Source organism: Thermobia domestica, chromosome 1, assembly GCF_964235325.1.
Source record: "Thermobia domestica chromosome 1, izTheDome1.hap1.1, whole genome shotgun sequence".
Classification (NCBI taxonomy): domain Eukaryota; kingdom Metazoa; phylum Arthropoda; class Insecta; order Zygentoma; family Lepismatidae; genus Thermobia; species Thermobia domestica.
Genome location: NC_137454.1, coordinates 248,351,284 through 248,366,927, shown reverse-complemented (window position 1 = coordinate 248,366,927; position 15,644 = coordinate 248,351,284). Strand labels below are relative to the sequence as shown.

At 34.9% G+C, this 15,644-nt stretch overlaps 1 protein-coding gene across 1 annotated transcript in view; it reads left to right on the top strand.

The window, feature by feature from the left end:
* Positions 1-2,194: 2,194 nt before the first annotated feature.
* The window catches only part of LOC145667456 (armadillo-like helical domain containing protein 1), a 60,000-nt gene continuing 46,550 nt past the window's right edge, over positions 2,195-15,644 (top strand). The window contains exons 1-2 of the mRNA XM_081734935.1: positions 2,195-2,458; positions 7,924-8,132. Coding sequence (XP_081591061.1) covers positions 2,396-2,458; positions 7,924-8,132 — 272 coding nt within the window. The 5' untranslated portion in view covers positions 2,195-2,395. The remainder of the gene's footprint in view (positions 2,459-7,923; positions 8,133-15,644) is intronic.

Sequence of the window (15,644 nt, the reverse complement as noted above, 5' to 3'; positions counted from 1 at the left end):
CCCAGGAGGGCAAATTTAGGAAATATGAAGAGAAAAGGCACGAAATTCACTGTTGATGTAAAGGCTGATACGTAAGAGATTATCACACTGTTCACAGATAGACACAAAGCATCAAGAACATTTTTACATAACGACTGTGGTAACTATAATATAACTCGTGGTACCAATATATTTACGAAATCGGTTACATTTTGTTGCTAGTCTCATATAAATTCAAACAATTGGATTTCTCATTTCTAAACTTCATTAATTTTAAATATTCTCACCTCTACATTATCTTACTTATCAAATTAATTTCAATATTATTTCTTTCCCATAAAAAATCCCATAGCACATTAATCACATTTCGGACTTTTTCTGTACTCGAGTCATTATAGGGTGCTTCTATGCAAAGTTTCACGTCTATATCTCATTGGGAAGTACCTAATCAATTTGAAGAGTGAGTGAGTAAAACGACTTTTTTCTGACTAAGGACAGTTTTTTGTACAGAAAAAATTCCCATATTACATTCCTCAGATTTCGGATTTTTCCATACTCAATTTATTGTAGAGTACCTTCATGCAAAGTTTCAAGTTTCCATCTCATTGGGAAATACCTAATCAATTTGATGAGTTAGTGAGTGAAACGATTTTTTTCCTGGCTAAGGACAGTTTTTTGCCCATAAAAAACTCCCATAGCACATTCCTCAGATTTAGGACTTTTTCCATACTCAGGTCGTTATAGGGTACCTTTATGCAAAGTTTCACGTTTCTATCTCAATGGGAAGTACCTAATTAATTTGATGAGTGAGTGAGTGAAACGATTTCTTGCTTGGCTAAGGACAGTTTTTGGCCTATAAAAACTTTCCCATTGTACATTCCTTAAATTTCGGACTTTCTCCATACTCAAGTCATTATAAGGCACCATTGTGTAGAGTTTCACGTCTCTGTCTCATTGGGAAGTGCCTAATCAATTTGATGAGCGAGTGAGTAAAACAATTTTTTCCCTGGCTAAGGACATTTCTTGCCCATAAAAATTCCCATAGTACATTCCTCAGATTTCGGACTTTTTCTATACTCAAGTCATTATAGGGTACCTTTATGCAAAGCTTCACGTTTCTATCTCATTGGGAAGTACCTTATCAATTTGTTGAGTGAGTAAGTGAATCGATTTCTTGCTTGGCTAAGGACAGTTTTTGGCCTATAAAAATTTTTCCGTAGAAGATTCCTCAAATTTTGGACTTTTTCCATACTCAAGTCGTTATAAGGTACCTTTGTGCAGAGTTTCACGTGTCTGTCTCATTGAGAAGTACCTAATCAATTAGAAGAATGAGTGAGTGAAATGATTTTTTTCAGCTAAGGACAGTTTTTTGCACATAAAAAAATTTCTATAGCACATTCCTCAGATTTCGGACTTTTTCCATACTCAAGTTATCGTAGAGTATCTTTCAAAGTAGAGTATCTATGCAAAGTTTCAAGTTTCTATCTCATTGGGAAGTACCTAATCAATTTGATGAGTGAGTGAGTGAAACGATTTTTTTTCCTGGCTAAGGACATTTCTTGCCCATAAAAATTCCCATAGTACATTTCTCAGATTTCGGACTTGTTCCATACTCAAGTCATTATAAGGTACCTTTGTGTAGAGTTTCACGTCTCTGTCTCATTGGGAAGTACCTAATCAATTTGATGAGTGAGTGAGTGAAACGATTTTTTTCCTGGCTAAGGACAGTTTTTTTGCCCATAAAAAAATCCCCATAGCACATTCCTCAGATTTCGGACTTTTTCCATACTCAAGTCGTTAGAGGGTAGCTTTATGCAAAGTTTCATGTCTTTATCTCATTGGGAAGTACCTAATCAATTTGATGAGTGAGTTAGTGAGCCTGAAAACTGCATATTTTGAGGGTCCAGTACTCGAATATGGTTGAAGGTAGGAATGTGAGATTTGGCACATGAGTACATCTGTGGGATATCTCCTTACATTCTAAATTTATGTTTCTACCCTTAATAGAATCGTTTTTACAAAGCTTCGAAATCTGCTATTTTACCCAAAACTCTCGTCCGTGTATAATATGCTTACGGCAGTGCAGGCCAGTTTTCATTTTCTTCGCGGAACTTGGCTGCCATGCACTGTCGTGCATGTTGATGTATTGATAACATTGGCATGAATGGCCTATGTTTTGTTGCCATCTTAAAATGTTGCTCTTTCGGGAAAAAGAAGAAATAAAAGAGCTTCAAGTTGTATCCTCGTATCGAAGCGTTATTTTCTTTATGTCTTAATATTCTTTATTGATATTATTGATACTTGATATTCTCATTAAAAGTATTTGTTTCGGTCACATTATATTTAGTAGATTCATTACAAGTTGTGTCATTTTCATAGTTCTTCGTATAGATTAGTACATTCATAATTTGAAAACATGTCACAAGACATACCATATTCTTCCACAGAACTCACAAGAAGACTTAGTGAATGGGATTCAGTAAGTATGAATAATAAAGACTTCGGCTACTGTGATACAGAAGAGAGCCAGCTGTATACAATGTTATTTTTTTACTTTTTATTAACAAATTAAAAGGTAGTAGAGGCGCGTTGGGGTAGAGTATGTTATGTTAAATTATTTTAGGTTGTGTAGGCCAAGTTTAGGCACATCGATTGAAATAAGTGTTAAAAAATCATAATATTCTTACTAATTTCCTTCTTATTGTCCTCCAAAAATTTTGCGCTGAGCGACGTGACAATACCCTACTCAGCATAGATAAAATTTAACGGGACCACTATAAGTAATAGTTGCTAACTGCTGGTCACCTTTAAGCACACTACTCGAAATAATTTTGAAAAATTGTAATTATTTCACTAATATCTTCCTTATTGCCCTTCAAATTATTATATCGCTGGGCGATATGACAATACTTCACTTAGCACAGATGAAATTTAAGGGATCCACCAGAAGCAATTGCTGAAAAATTACAATTCTTTTATGATTTGCGTAAATACTACAACTTCTGGACGTATGCCATAAACATTACAATACAAAAGACACAAAACAACCGGTGCTAGATGGCCAGTAAAACGCACGAATACTATCTAACTGAGTCAGGGTAACGCCAAGCTGGTGATCCCGCAGGAGTGCATATAGACTGACTTTCTTTGAAGAGAATGGCCATTTAGGAGCGACGGCTCTCCTGCATCCTAGGGTCGTGGATCCTGCATCCAGTAAATACTAAAAACCTGGGATGACGGATTTATTCCATTACTTCACTTTACTCTTGAGATACGAAACTACGTTAGGATTACGAGTATCTCATTCCGAACCCAAGAGCACAGCCCTACACTAAATGCTCATTGAGGGCTCTGCAACATCATTCTCCCTGTAGGGCGTAGAGTCTTATCTCCTTGACGAAAGAGCACCACCTAGTTGCCCATTTCGGAGGTCCTCTGCCGGTAGGAACGGCAGTTGCCACTACCTATCTCGATAAGAGCGAGGAGGTCGCACGTATCCTTTCCGGATTCAATGGCATGGGTTAATCGCCATTTGGATATCCAGCCTAAGCCTTCATTCCCCAGTAGGAAGTACAACAAAATTTGAACAGAAACTAGTATCCGCAAAATGAATACTGCAGTGAACTATTGCAGATTTTTCCCAGGAAATTCCTAAACTGTTATGACGAGTGAGTACTGTTGCCTACGAGACGCGATTTGAGGCAATCTCGTCTCGAAAAGGTGTCATCCAAGTGCTTTCTCGTCTCGTATCTCATCAGGAGAATCCTGTCTCGTCTCGTCTCGCGGGTAGCATTACTGATGATTTCTATCTACATTTACAGTTGCATGTTTTTACTGCATTACTTCTTGTTTTCGTACGGTCAGCATGCGAATCAAGAGAATTTGAAAGGCGAAAGAGATGCACTTAAGCAGAAAATTACCACACGTAAAATGCATTTTACAGTACACCGCCACATAAACACATTCCCTAGCTATACTTCTGTTTCTTTACAGAGGAAATTCCCCTAGTGATTTCAGAAGCTGTACAGTGTTACAATATTAGTTTATATTCACAGCTGGTCTGTTTACTACACTGTATATAACTACCACACTAGCTCTGAGCAATCTAACTTCCCTGTAACGGGCGCCTCTCATTTACGGACATAGCAATCATGTCCCATCAATGTCTTATTCAGAGGTTTCACTGAATACCCAAAAGTCATCCCCAATGTGTTAACACACATTGTATTCCATTATCTCGCACGAGCAGATTTGATAAGATTAGTTAGAAAGTAAAAAAGAGTGTACAATTCAAAGCAGTCCCCCAAGGCCGAAGAGTATGCACATGGTCCCTGGGTCGAACATGGGCGCCCGAAGGTGGGGGCAGGATGGGCCCCGAGCCCCCTGGTTCACGAAAATGTGTATAACAACAACTTATATTTCTTAAGATTTTCTTAATACAAATAAAAAATACCAAATATAATATAGCATCCAGGGAGATGCTCCCCCCTAGAAAATTTTCTTCGCGCGCACATCGTCTCTAATCATAAAGTAAGTATACGTATTATTTTTTCTTGAATTAAAAAAAAATACATGTTTACTTTACGGCGTCCGACCCAACGTCTTCTGCACAGCAGTGAGTTTCTGTGTCACTTATCTATTTCTAGGTGGATATGAAGCAAATTCCCTCGTGCAAGCATTCGTAATAAAAGTAGAAAAATTATTTGTTTGAAATTTTTGTTATCTTTTGTGGTTTGACATCCCATGATTATGCCTTTTAGGCTAAAGGGAGCGGATGATTAATGAAAATAAATAATTATACAATTAAATTTTTGTGCTCTTCCCGGGAATCGAACCCGAGCCCATCTGCACCAAAATCGCACGGGCTAGCCATTTGATCAACAAGGAAGGCTAGGAAAATTGTTAATAGAATGCGAGTTCTTGAGGAACTAAGTGACAGTTAATAATAATAATAATAATAATAATAATAATAATAATAATAATAATAATAATAATAATAATAATAATAATAATAATAATAATAATAATAATAAAACTTATGTTTGTATAAGAATGTTTCTAGGCGACTTTAAAAATCAAAAAGCAAGACGAGTGTTTTCTTGGAAGCTTAAGGGCTGTTTCCGTTGGGTGAGATTGAGAGTGACAAAGAGTAAAGTGCTATATAAAAGCAAATGTGAGTTTGTGTATTATCTCATCACATCATAACTACTGAATCAATTAAAATGATACTAGGCAGGATTATCAATCTTGGGTCTCTCAAGGTCTTATGATATTACATTGACAATTTTCGGCGTGGGGGTGGGACGTGGAGATATGTAAAAAAAATCGTAAACGACCAATATTAGTGTTAATCTGTAAGTTTCGGAGTCGCTGAAATGAACAGTGACACTCCCGTTGGTATTAAGTCCAAATTTATTCCCCATAGGGATCGGAGATGAGAGGAAAGAGATGAAATATAAAAATAATTGAAGATGGCCGGTATTAGTGTCCAATCCATAGTTTCCGGGGTTACTGAGACGAAGAACATTACCGGTCTCGTTTAAATGCAAGTTCCCTATCAGCATAGGGTGTGAGATGGGGTGAAGTGTGGGAGTAAGAAAGGGGTAACATTATGGAATTTTCTCACGCACTTTCACTAAAATGTGTATCCTAAGGGGATATGGTTCAAGTACTTTTCAAAAACCTATTCTTCCCGTGCAAAGAAGGGGCATTTCAGATAGTCTCTAACTACAAAAAAGTTTTTATAATGTGAGCATAACTAGTTATCATAATCCCTTTGCCTTCTACGATACTATCTTTCAGTAACTTGTTTCTCTTCTTGCTGGCATTTCTCGCCTTGCCCCCTTCCCCCAAGGTTATGAATCATAGTTTGAACAAAACATTGCGTATATTCTAAAGAAACGAGTTTGGTGCGTATTGAATTTTGTGGGTGAGGTACAAGAGCACATATAACACTGAAAGGTTGATTTTCTTCGCTTTCCTGTAGTACAAGGTCGTAAAAATTAATGATTCACTACAATTTATGTTACATTAGAATACTACAAAATAAAAATGAATACTCAAATATCAAAAATTATAACCAGATATGCACTTGATGAAGATGAGAAATAAAACTCTAAATACCAATACATACAATTGTTTCAACATATGAAATATTTCAAATGTTAATTGCAGGAGAAACATGAAGAAGTAGTGAAAGATACAGATGCACCTATTGTGAAAAGTAGTGTGATTGATCTTGCAAAGGAAAATCGCAAATAGATTACATTTTACTGTATTGACCGTAAGTTTTATCATTCACACCTGTGATTTTTATGTTTTTGTGTTAATAATGGTTTCACGCTTTCCTTGTGATTAGCACGATTTTCATGCATGCTACAATCCAGTTATTTAAATAGCGCATTGAGAGATTACTCTTTTGTCAATCCTTCAATGCATAGCTTCCACTGCTTTTTTCTATTCCACAGTTCGGTTCAGTTTAACAAACATAAATAAATAAACAATAAAATAAAATAATGAGTCACTATTTCTTTGCTACCCTGTATAATTATCCATATTCCATTTATCATGATAAAAAATATTGTAATGAGAAATAAACTGGCAACTTTCAAAGTTTATTTTCAACTTATGATTATACATGAAGGGTTGTAGAGCAGAGACTTATGTCACTTTGCTATACAGTATAAATCAGATATTGGTCTACATTCAGGTTTGTGATGCTTTCCTGGGATAGTTCTTCGTATTACGATGTAAATCTTTATGCCATCAAATAGATTATTATTTAATGTTACTTATATATTATTTAGCTCAGATTTCTACACATTTCTTTCCATTTTATTTCGTCTTTATAATCATACAAATTGCACGAATTTGTGCGTATGAATATGACTCGTCAAGGTATAAAGATACATAAACATATAGTTGTGACATATACATACTGATTACATTAAAATACTAGGCTATATCTACGATACAAAAGAAACAAAAAAAGTAGACATTTTTAATACTACCAGTAATCAAACTCATTTACACATCTAGAAATTCATTCATGGAATAAAAGCAGTGCTCTAGCAGATAGGTTTTCAGTAATCTCTTGAATTATTCTCTTTGTTCTGTCATTTGAGTATATTGAGGAAGTTTATTCTATAATATAGTACCCATAAACGTTTAACTTTGTAAAACTTTGTGCGATGCTGTTTGACTCGTGGGAATTTATCCTTACACCTGGTATCATATTTATGGGTTAATGATGTGTTAAGTAATTCAATGTTGGTTTTAACAAAGAGCAACATGCGAAATATGTATAGAGATGGTAAAGGAAATATTTTAAGTCTCTTGAATATTGGCATACACGAGTCGTTTATTTTGGCCCCTGTTATAGTTCTTAAAACCCTTTTTTGAATCACGAACAACATTTGTTTTTTGGAAACTTTTCCAGAAGGTAATGTCATATGTTAGTAAAGACTGAAAGAGTCCGAAATATAAGTTACGAAGCGTATCTAGATTTAATATATGTTTGATAGATTTTATTGGATAGAGCATTTTATTGAGCTTTTGGGACAATGAAGATATGTGTGTTTCCCAAGAAAGATTGTGATTTAGCCAAAGTCCCAGAAATTTGGTCGAGTTTGAATACATTATTATTTGATTATTTAACATTATATCGTTATCTATGTAATGCTTACTTTGAATGTAATGGAAATTTAGTGCTGTAGATTTGTCTGTGTTTAATTTTAGTTTGTTTTTTGCAAACCAGTTTTCTAAACAACTGATTGTCTCGTCAATTTTATTGCGGATAATATCATAATTTGTGTCTGTTATAGTTAGACTTGTGTCATCAGCATACTTAGTTCAATACAGGCTCTTCGTGTAGTCTATTCAAAATGTTTAACATAATTTCAGTTTTATCTTAATCTTTTATTTTCTTTGCTGTGATTTCTGCAGTGTTCAGCAAGTGGCCGCCAGGTTTTATTAAGCAAATTTATATCAGAATTTCAAGGTGATGCTCTGCAAGATATAGAAAAGAAACTAGCTTATGCAGGAAGTCTCTTGCTAGCACGTTATGTAGCGTGGCTTCAAATTAGCTATTGTGGTTCTTATGGCGTTGAAGATCTTCTAAGAGCAATGAATCTGTTTACAATAGCTCCAGAAGGGTAAGTTTTAATAATTACAACGTCCTTTAATTAATCAATTTTTCGTAAATATAACTGACGTAAGATATATCTTGGAAGCGTTACCTGATTTGTCTATTAGACATTTGATAGAATTCGGTAATCGTGAGTGATAATTGCAATCAATCAAAGCATAGCAAATTTAAAATTTGCAACAGTTGTCTCTTGGTATAACATACTAAATAATCATAAATCAGTGTTTTAACCAGGCATGTTACGAATGGAAATTTCCTCTCCAAAGTTGTAGAATTCTCTCTCCACCCTTCAAATGTAGAAGATAATAGTGGAGCTGTATGTTATATCGTTGAAATATTGATAGAAGATTTGGAGATTTTGATTGGAAAAAATTCGTTATCTTTCCAAGTACTGACATTATAACTATGCATAATGATTTTCAAGAACTAAAATATTTGTGTGACTTTCTTTGAGCAATGAAGAGTGCAAGTGAAAGAAAAGAAATGTTTTGTGTCATTTTAAATAAGTATGCTGAGAAGAGTATGAAATTGAGTGATTTCTTATGTAGACTTGAAGTACATGACATTGGGCTTGGTTTTCTTATGACATCCTGTTGTAACCTACCAAATTAAAAAGTTATTTTCATGTGTAGTTTAAATTTTTACGAAATTAAAAAGCTGACACCTGGTAACTTCAGTTAGCTTGTGCTGATATCAATGCGAGACCTAAGTGAACTGAATAAGAAATATTAAAATCTGGTACAGTGCATCTCCTAGAAGAATTGGACTGCTTGCTTTTAAAAGTTAAAAACATTAAAAGATGTATTAAAGATATGTATCATTAAAATCTAGTGCATGGAAATGTTGCATGTCACTAACTTAATGAATATGCATCTTTATAGCTTAAGAAAATGTTATTATTGTAAGTCAGTGGTGAATCCAGAAAGGAGACGCGCGCTCCTTCCTCTTGGCAAAACATAAAGCTTTTTGCGTTACTATATTTCAACGAGACGACATTTTTTTTTTGTCGATCTATTATACTGATAACACTAGTTAACAAATTTAAACTTTTTGTTTGTTACATGAGAAAAATCACCTGATCTTAAAGGAACTTTTTGCGCTGAATTCGAATATGCACTCGGTTTCTCTCCATCACGTACAGTTTTCCCGTAACAGAGGGATTTTCGGGAAATTCCTCAAAAATTTCCCTTTTTCAGATATTTTATTCCCCTAGCTCCTGTCCCCTTACATATAGTAACATAGAAATTATACCTAAGTATACCTTGATTTATATTTAATAAACCCTAAAAGTTTCGTAAAAATCGCTTTGTTCTTTCTAGAGAAATAAATATATTTGTATGTATACTGTGTGCACTGTTTATTGCACCTGATAGTAATGCTTTCAGATCTCCTGAGTTGGGGTAAAAACGATTTGCTTTATTACTACAAACACAGACATAAAAATGAATATTTACAATACTCAACAACACACTTGTATTGCTCTCTGTAAATTAGAAACGTGTATAAAAATAGAATGTACTTCCAACGTATATTTTTTTAAACGTACAGTATATGTATATCTTAATACATATATATATACAATTCTCCAAGTTTTTTCGTTTTGTTCATGAAATGGTTATCAATATTTGTTATCAAATGTAACAGAATGCAAAAGAACTTCCACTTCCCGAATCCCCTACCAACTGGGAAGAGATATGGCCAAAAGACTCTGATGATGATCATGACCTTGATGAACCATCGACATCAACATGTACATCCAAGGATCCAACGTTCATCCCTGACTGTGTTCGCGAGCCACATTTCATCCGGCAATGTGAACTTAATGGCCTAGTCCGTGATTTGCACCTGACAAAACAAGAGGCGGAACTTCTGGGATCAAGGCTCCAGCAGTGGAACTTATTGGATGCAGAAACGAACATATTAGTGTACAGGAAAAGGCATGTTCAATTTTCAAGCTATTTCTCAATGCAAGATAATGTGTGCGTATGTACGGATATAAATGGGTTGATGGCGGAGCTAGGAATTCCTTACGTTCCAGAAGAATGGAGGTTATTTATCGACGCGTCAAAGGTCAGCCTTAAAGCTGTCCTTTTACATAATGGAAATAAAAAACCTTCTATACCACTTGCGCACTCAGTGAAGATTAAGGAATCCTATGACACCATGTCAACTTTGCTAAATCTTATAAATTACAAGGACCATTGTTGGCAAATATGTTGTGATCACAAAGTAGTTGGTATTTTATTAGGACTGCAGTGCGGTTACACGAAAAACCATTGTATTTTATGTTTATGGGATAGCCGAGCTGATGACAAACATTATGAAGTGAAGGAATGGGAACCTAGAGTGAATTACGTACCTGGAGAATGCAACGTCAAATATGCTCCTTTGGTAGATCCTAATAAGATATTACTACCGCCACTTCATATCAAGTTAGGACTTATGAAAAACTTTGTCAAAGACATGGACACATCTGGTGAAGGTTTCAAGTATTTGCGAGATAAGTTCCCTAACCTGAGTGATGCTAAGATTTCAGCGGGAGTGTTTATTGGTCCCCAAATTAGGAAATTAATGCTTGATGATAGCTTTGACAGCAAGTTAAACAGTGCTGAGCTAGCTGCCTGGACAGCATTTAAGTGTGTTGTGCGCAACTTTCTGGGCAATAACAAAGCTGAGAGTTACACAGAAATCGTACAGGACATGATAGAGAAATACAAAGAGTTGGGTTGTAGGATGTCTTTAAAAATCCACTTTTTGCACTCCCACCTCAGCTTCTTTCCTGCTAACCTAGGTGCTCTCAGCGACGAACAGGGGGAAAGATTCCACCAAGATATAATGGCAATGGAGAAAAGGTACCAGGGACGATGGGATCCTTCAATGATGGGGGACTATTGTTGGGGTCTTGTTAGAGAATGCAACATTTCTTACAAAAGAAGGAAGTAGTGTACGTTTTTGTAACCCAATGGAAGTTTCATATATTGTGATAGTTTTGATTGTCTTTTCATGACCTTTTGGTACATTTGTATTATTGTTTATTGTAAATTGTCACACTTGTAAATTATATTGTATTATATTTTATATATGTGTTTGTGGTAATAAAGCAAAACGTTTTACCTCAACTTAAGAGATCTGAAAGCATTACTATAAGGTGCAATAAACAGTACACACAGTATACATACAAACATATTTATTTCTCTAGAAAGAATAAAGCGATTATTACGAAACTTGGAGGGTTTGTTAAATATGAATCAAAGTATACTTAGGTATAATTTCTATGTTAGTATATGCAAGGGGACAAGATCTTGGGGTGTAAAATAAACGAAAAGGGAAATTTTTGAGGGATTTTCCAGAAAATCCCTCTGTTACGGGAAAATCGTACGTGATGGAGAAAAACCGAGTGCATATTCGAATTCAGCGCAAAAAGTTCCTTTAAGAACAGGTATTTCCTTTTATGTAACAAAACCTTTGTTAACTAGTGTAATCTCTATTGTTACTACAAGCTAACTAATGTCCCTAACTGTTACAGCAGTTAATATTTTGCTGCCTCTCGAATCCTTCTACTCTTTTGCACAAGAACGAAGAGAGACGAATCTTCCGAGACCAAAAATCTTATTTGTGTAAAAATTATAAGAATTATTCGAGACGTTTTTCTGGGATGATGCTCCCTATCATCCCCAGCTCCAAGATGAATGAATATACCGATGGCTCAGTGATGGAGTGCTCAATTCTGAAGCGCATGTTCCTTGTATGATCTCACAAGGAACGGACATGAACCTGTCATCCGGACATCCAAATGAAACCTAATCCATTCGATAAAGATAACAAAGAAATGTTCATGCACAAAAAATTAGGTGCCATGGACAACGGAGTAAGTCCCTGGGACCCATTAACCCTGTTAGTATAAAGAAAATCGTAGACTCGCAATGAAGTAGCTATTGCATCAACACTGTTCATTGGAAAGTTACGGTTTATAGCTCGTTCTCTTCAGCATGAAACAAGCTTTCGAGAGGTGCTTTGTATTGTGGCCCATAACGTACTTGAACAGGGAAAATTGGGAGAATGTCGGGAAAATTCCCTCCAGAAATCCCCCCTATCAACTTCGTTCCCCTCTGGAGTGGCCCTGGGTAAAAGCACACAATCCAAATATATCTAAAAAATAATAGTATAGGGGTAAGAAATGTGTGCCCCAAGTTTTATATTATAGAGTGAATAGATATGAGGGAAAAGCTTGTATATCAATACACGCTCCCCCTTCATACCTATTATGTTTATAATAACAATAGTCTATATACTAACAGGGTTAATGGGTCCCAGGGACTCACTCCGTTGTCCACGGCACCTTTTTTTTTTTGTGCAAGAACATTTCTTTGTTATGTGTATCGAATGGACTAGGTTTCATTTGGATGTTAGGATGACAGGTTCATGTCCGTTCCTTGTCAGCTTCCGCCAAGTGGCTGTATGGTAGATAAACATCATGTGTGTTAGTTTTCTCGGAGTTTTCCCGTTTCCTCCCATTTTCTTCATTTTCCCATTATCATCCATCTCATTGTCAGCCTCTTCCTTAGCCTCAACGCATTAATCGTGAGATGTTAAAAGAAACCCTGGCCAGACACATTAAGAAAAAAAGCAAGTAACTTCAAATTGAATTATACAAGCTGTAAAACGGAAGCTACATTACAGCAAGTTATAAAGTAACATTTAATTTTCTCCAGGTACCTCCTTTCAAAATTTCTGATGTCGCTCGTTTTTCAGCCATGACACGTAGCTAAAAGGAATCTATGCATTCAACTGAACAATTTGATACTTGTTTCGTTCGTTTTTCAAGAACAAGAGTTATGAGGAAACACGAAACAAGATTCGTGTTAAATGCACACACTCCATTTCTTCTTGAAGCTGCATAAGAATACATCTTGTTTTTACTTAATTTCTTAACTTTAATTTTGAAACGTTGAAAAGCTGCAATACATCTATTGCGTATTGTATTCACAATAGTTTTTTTTGTCTCTAAGTGTAACGAAACAAAGTATGTTTGTTATTAAATGATAACATATAAAAAAATGATTTACTGTTTTGTAGAAATATCAAGTCAATATCCCAAGTTAACTTTGAAGTTTGAAGGGAAATAATGAGAATACAAATGTAAGAAAAATGTTGAAAATATCTTTACTTTATTCTCAGATCTACACGCGCCGCTCAAGAAAGTTCTTAATTCTCCTATGGGTGGGTAGACGTTATATCTCAGTAGTTAATAAAAAATTAACATGTAGCTTGACAGATGTGCGTAAGATGTAAGTTGCGTAAGGTACATGATTACTTTTCATATTAATGTTTTAAAACAGTGCTTTGTCCTATAAGTGTAGCAAAGCTAAAATTTTATGATCCCCATGAGCGTTAAATTCTCCCCCGAAAATTGAGGAGATTAAGTAAAACACTGATAGTAAATTATTGATTGGGATTTTTCGTTACGTAGGAAACGAAATGTTCCTTAAGAATAATTTTCCTTTACTTTATAAGTGTCAAAATATCGAAGGAAAGATAAAAAGAAAATACAATATATGTAGCTGTCTAATGCATAAAGATTTATTTAAAACAAAATCTATTAGAGATATGTACTCATTCATGAGCAAATATTCGGATTGGTTGCAAGCCATGGATTTGAAACTATGCATTGTAAACTTGGTTCCAAATTCAGGCTCACAACTGTAACATGTGTTGAAAAAGGATTCAGCGTGAACCGAAATTATCCACACGGGTTTATCAGAAAATTTTTATGAGACGCAGAGCTAGGTTATTTATATTTGAGATACTGGTTATTAGTGAGTAATTTCAGCGATTGTCAATTATGACAACAAATGAAATTTGTATCTGGAAATCAAATTACGTTGCGATACATAAAATATCGAAGATATTAATCACCCTGTTTTATACTACTTACTAGTTTGAACTGATATAGAGCCAGTTCGAAATCTTACCCCGTGCTGAATATTCCCTGGATTCAGCAGCAAAGACCATCATCTTCTTGGAAATGGAGCATTCACTCAATAGACGCTACTTTGACACCAAGAATCCTTTCCGAAATGAAACCATGCTTTGCTACCCATAATAATGTATCCTACAACACTTCTTTGAAAAGTGAAGTAACGTCGGCAGAAGTGTATAACCGTCCGTGTAGATTATGTAGAGGAAACGTAACTCTGTTGGTGTATGAATAGACCTACAATTGTTTCCTTCAATATACATATATATTTTTTTGAAATACAAATTAGGAACTTCCTTGACAACAAGACAATATTTTATTCTTTGTATTTCTTTCCCTTATTAACAATCCTTCAACTAAATAGATTATATAGTACTTTACATCTATTTGTGTTCATGTTATAGTGTTGCGGTTTGATTTTTGGCACAAGTAATATATGCATGCATTACTAGATGTCATATCGAATCTCCTTTAGCCTAGCCGGCATAACCGTGGGACGTAAAATTCAAAGTCATATCGAAACAGTATAACACACACTAAAATAGAACGTAATTGAAGGTGGAGATGGGTGGGATGTGGAAAAATCTTCTGTCTTGAAACATCACATTGTTTGGTTATGAATGTCACAATTCAACTAGGAATAATTATGTTGGCCCACTGAATTGTAGACATCTGAATTGTACTATATAATCTATCATACTTATGGTAGAATTCAACTCAGTTTATTTAAATATACTAGGTCATTCTATTATACTGAATCATTTCTATCATCACTTTCACTTCCATTTTCACTTACTGCGCCTACAACAATGCAGTGGCTGTTGTTAAAAAGCCTCATTGGTTAAAGTTTAAATTTTGTTGCTACGAACTAAGAGAGGAAATATTCATTCAACTTAAGAAAGCTGAGTTCAAGAATTGTTACATTAGATAAGATTCCTTTCCTTGGTTTCTAGCGAGAAAATTTTAATTTTTACCAATGTTACTTCCCTCAAAAAAGAGCAGCCACTGCTTAAGTGTCAAATTTATCTTCGTCCTCTGAAAAGAATGTCTTTCTCGCTGCTCTCGTCCATAAACAAAATTTTCAATTTCGTCTTTCCTATATCTATCTATATCTGAAAGTGAATGTGGATTCAATTTCAGAAATCTATCCTTCATGGCTAACTAGTTCGTTTAAAAGATTCAGCACTTTCAAATCTGCTGTTTCTTTCAATATATATACCGTATATTCTTCGATGTAATTGTAGAAAAATCTACAATAAAATAAATGAAATCTAAGCATTACAGTACGCTGGATAAACCAACTGACAAAACATCGAACTTGCCGGAACTCTATCATTTATTTCGTATCTTCGACTAATATTCTTAATATTCTTAGAGTTTAATTTTAGAATCTGACTTAGAATAAGATTGATTAGTATGTTATTTGATGTAATTACGTTTGAAACAATTAATATACAATTATAGGCATAAATTATATAGTTCCAACCCTTCTGGTAAGATCACAAATTTCACACTGACACGGACAAAAACAAAAGTAAACTA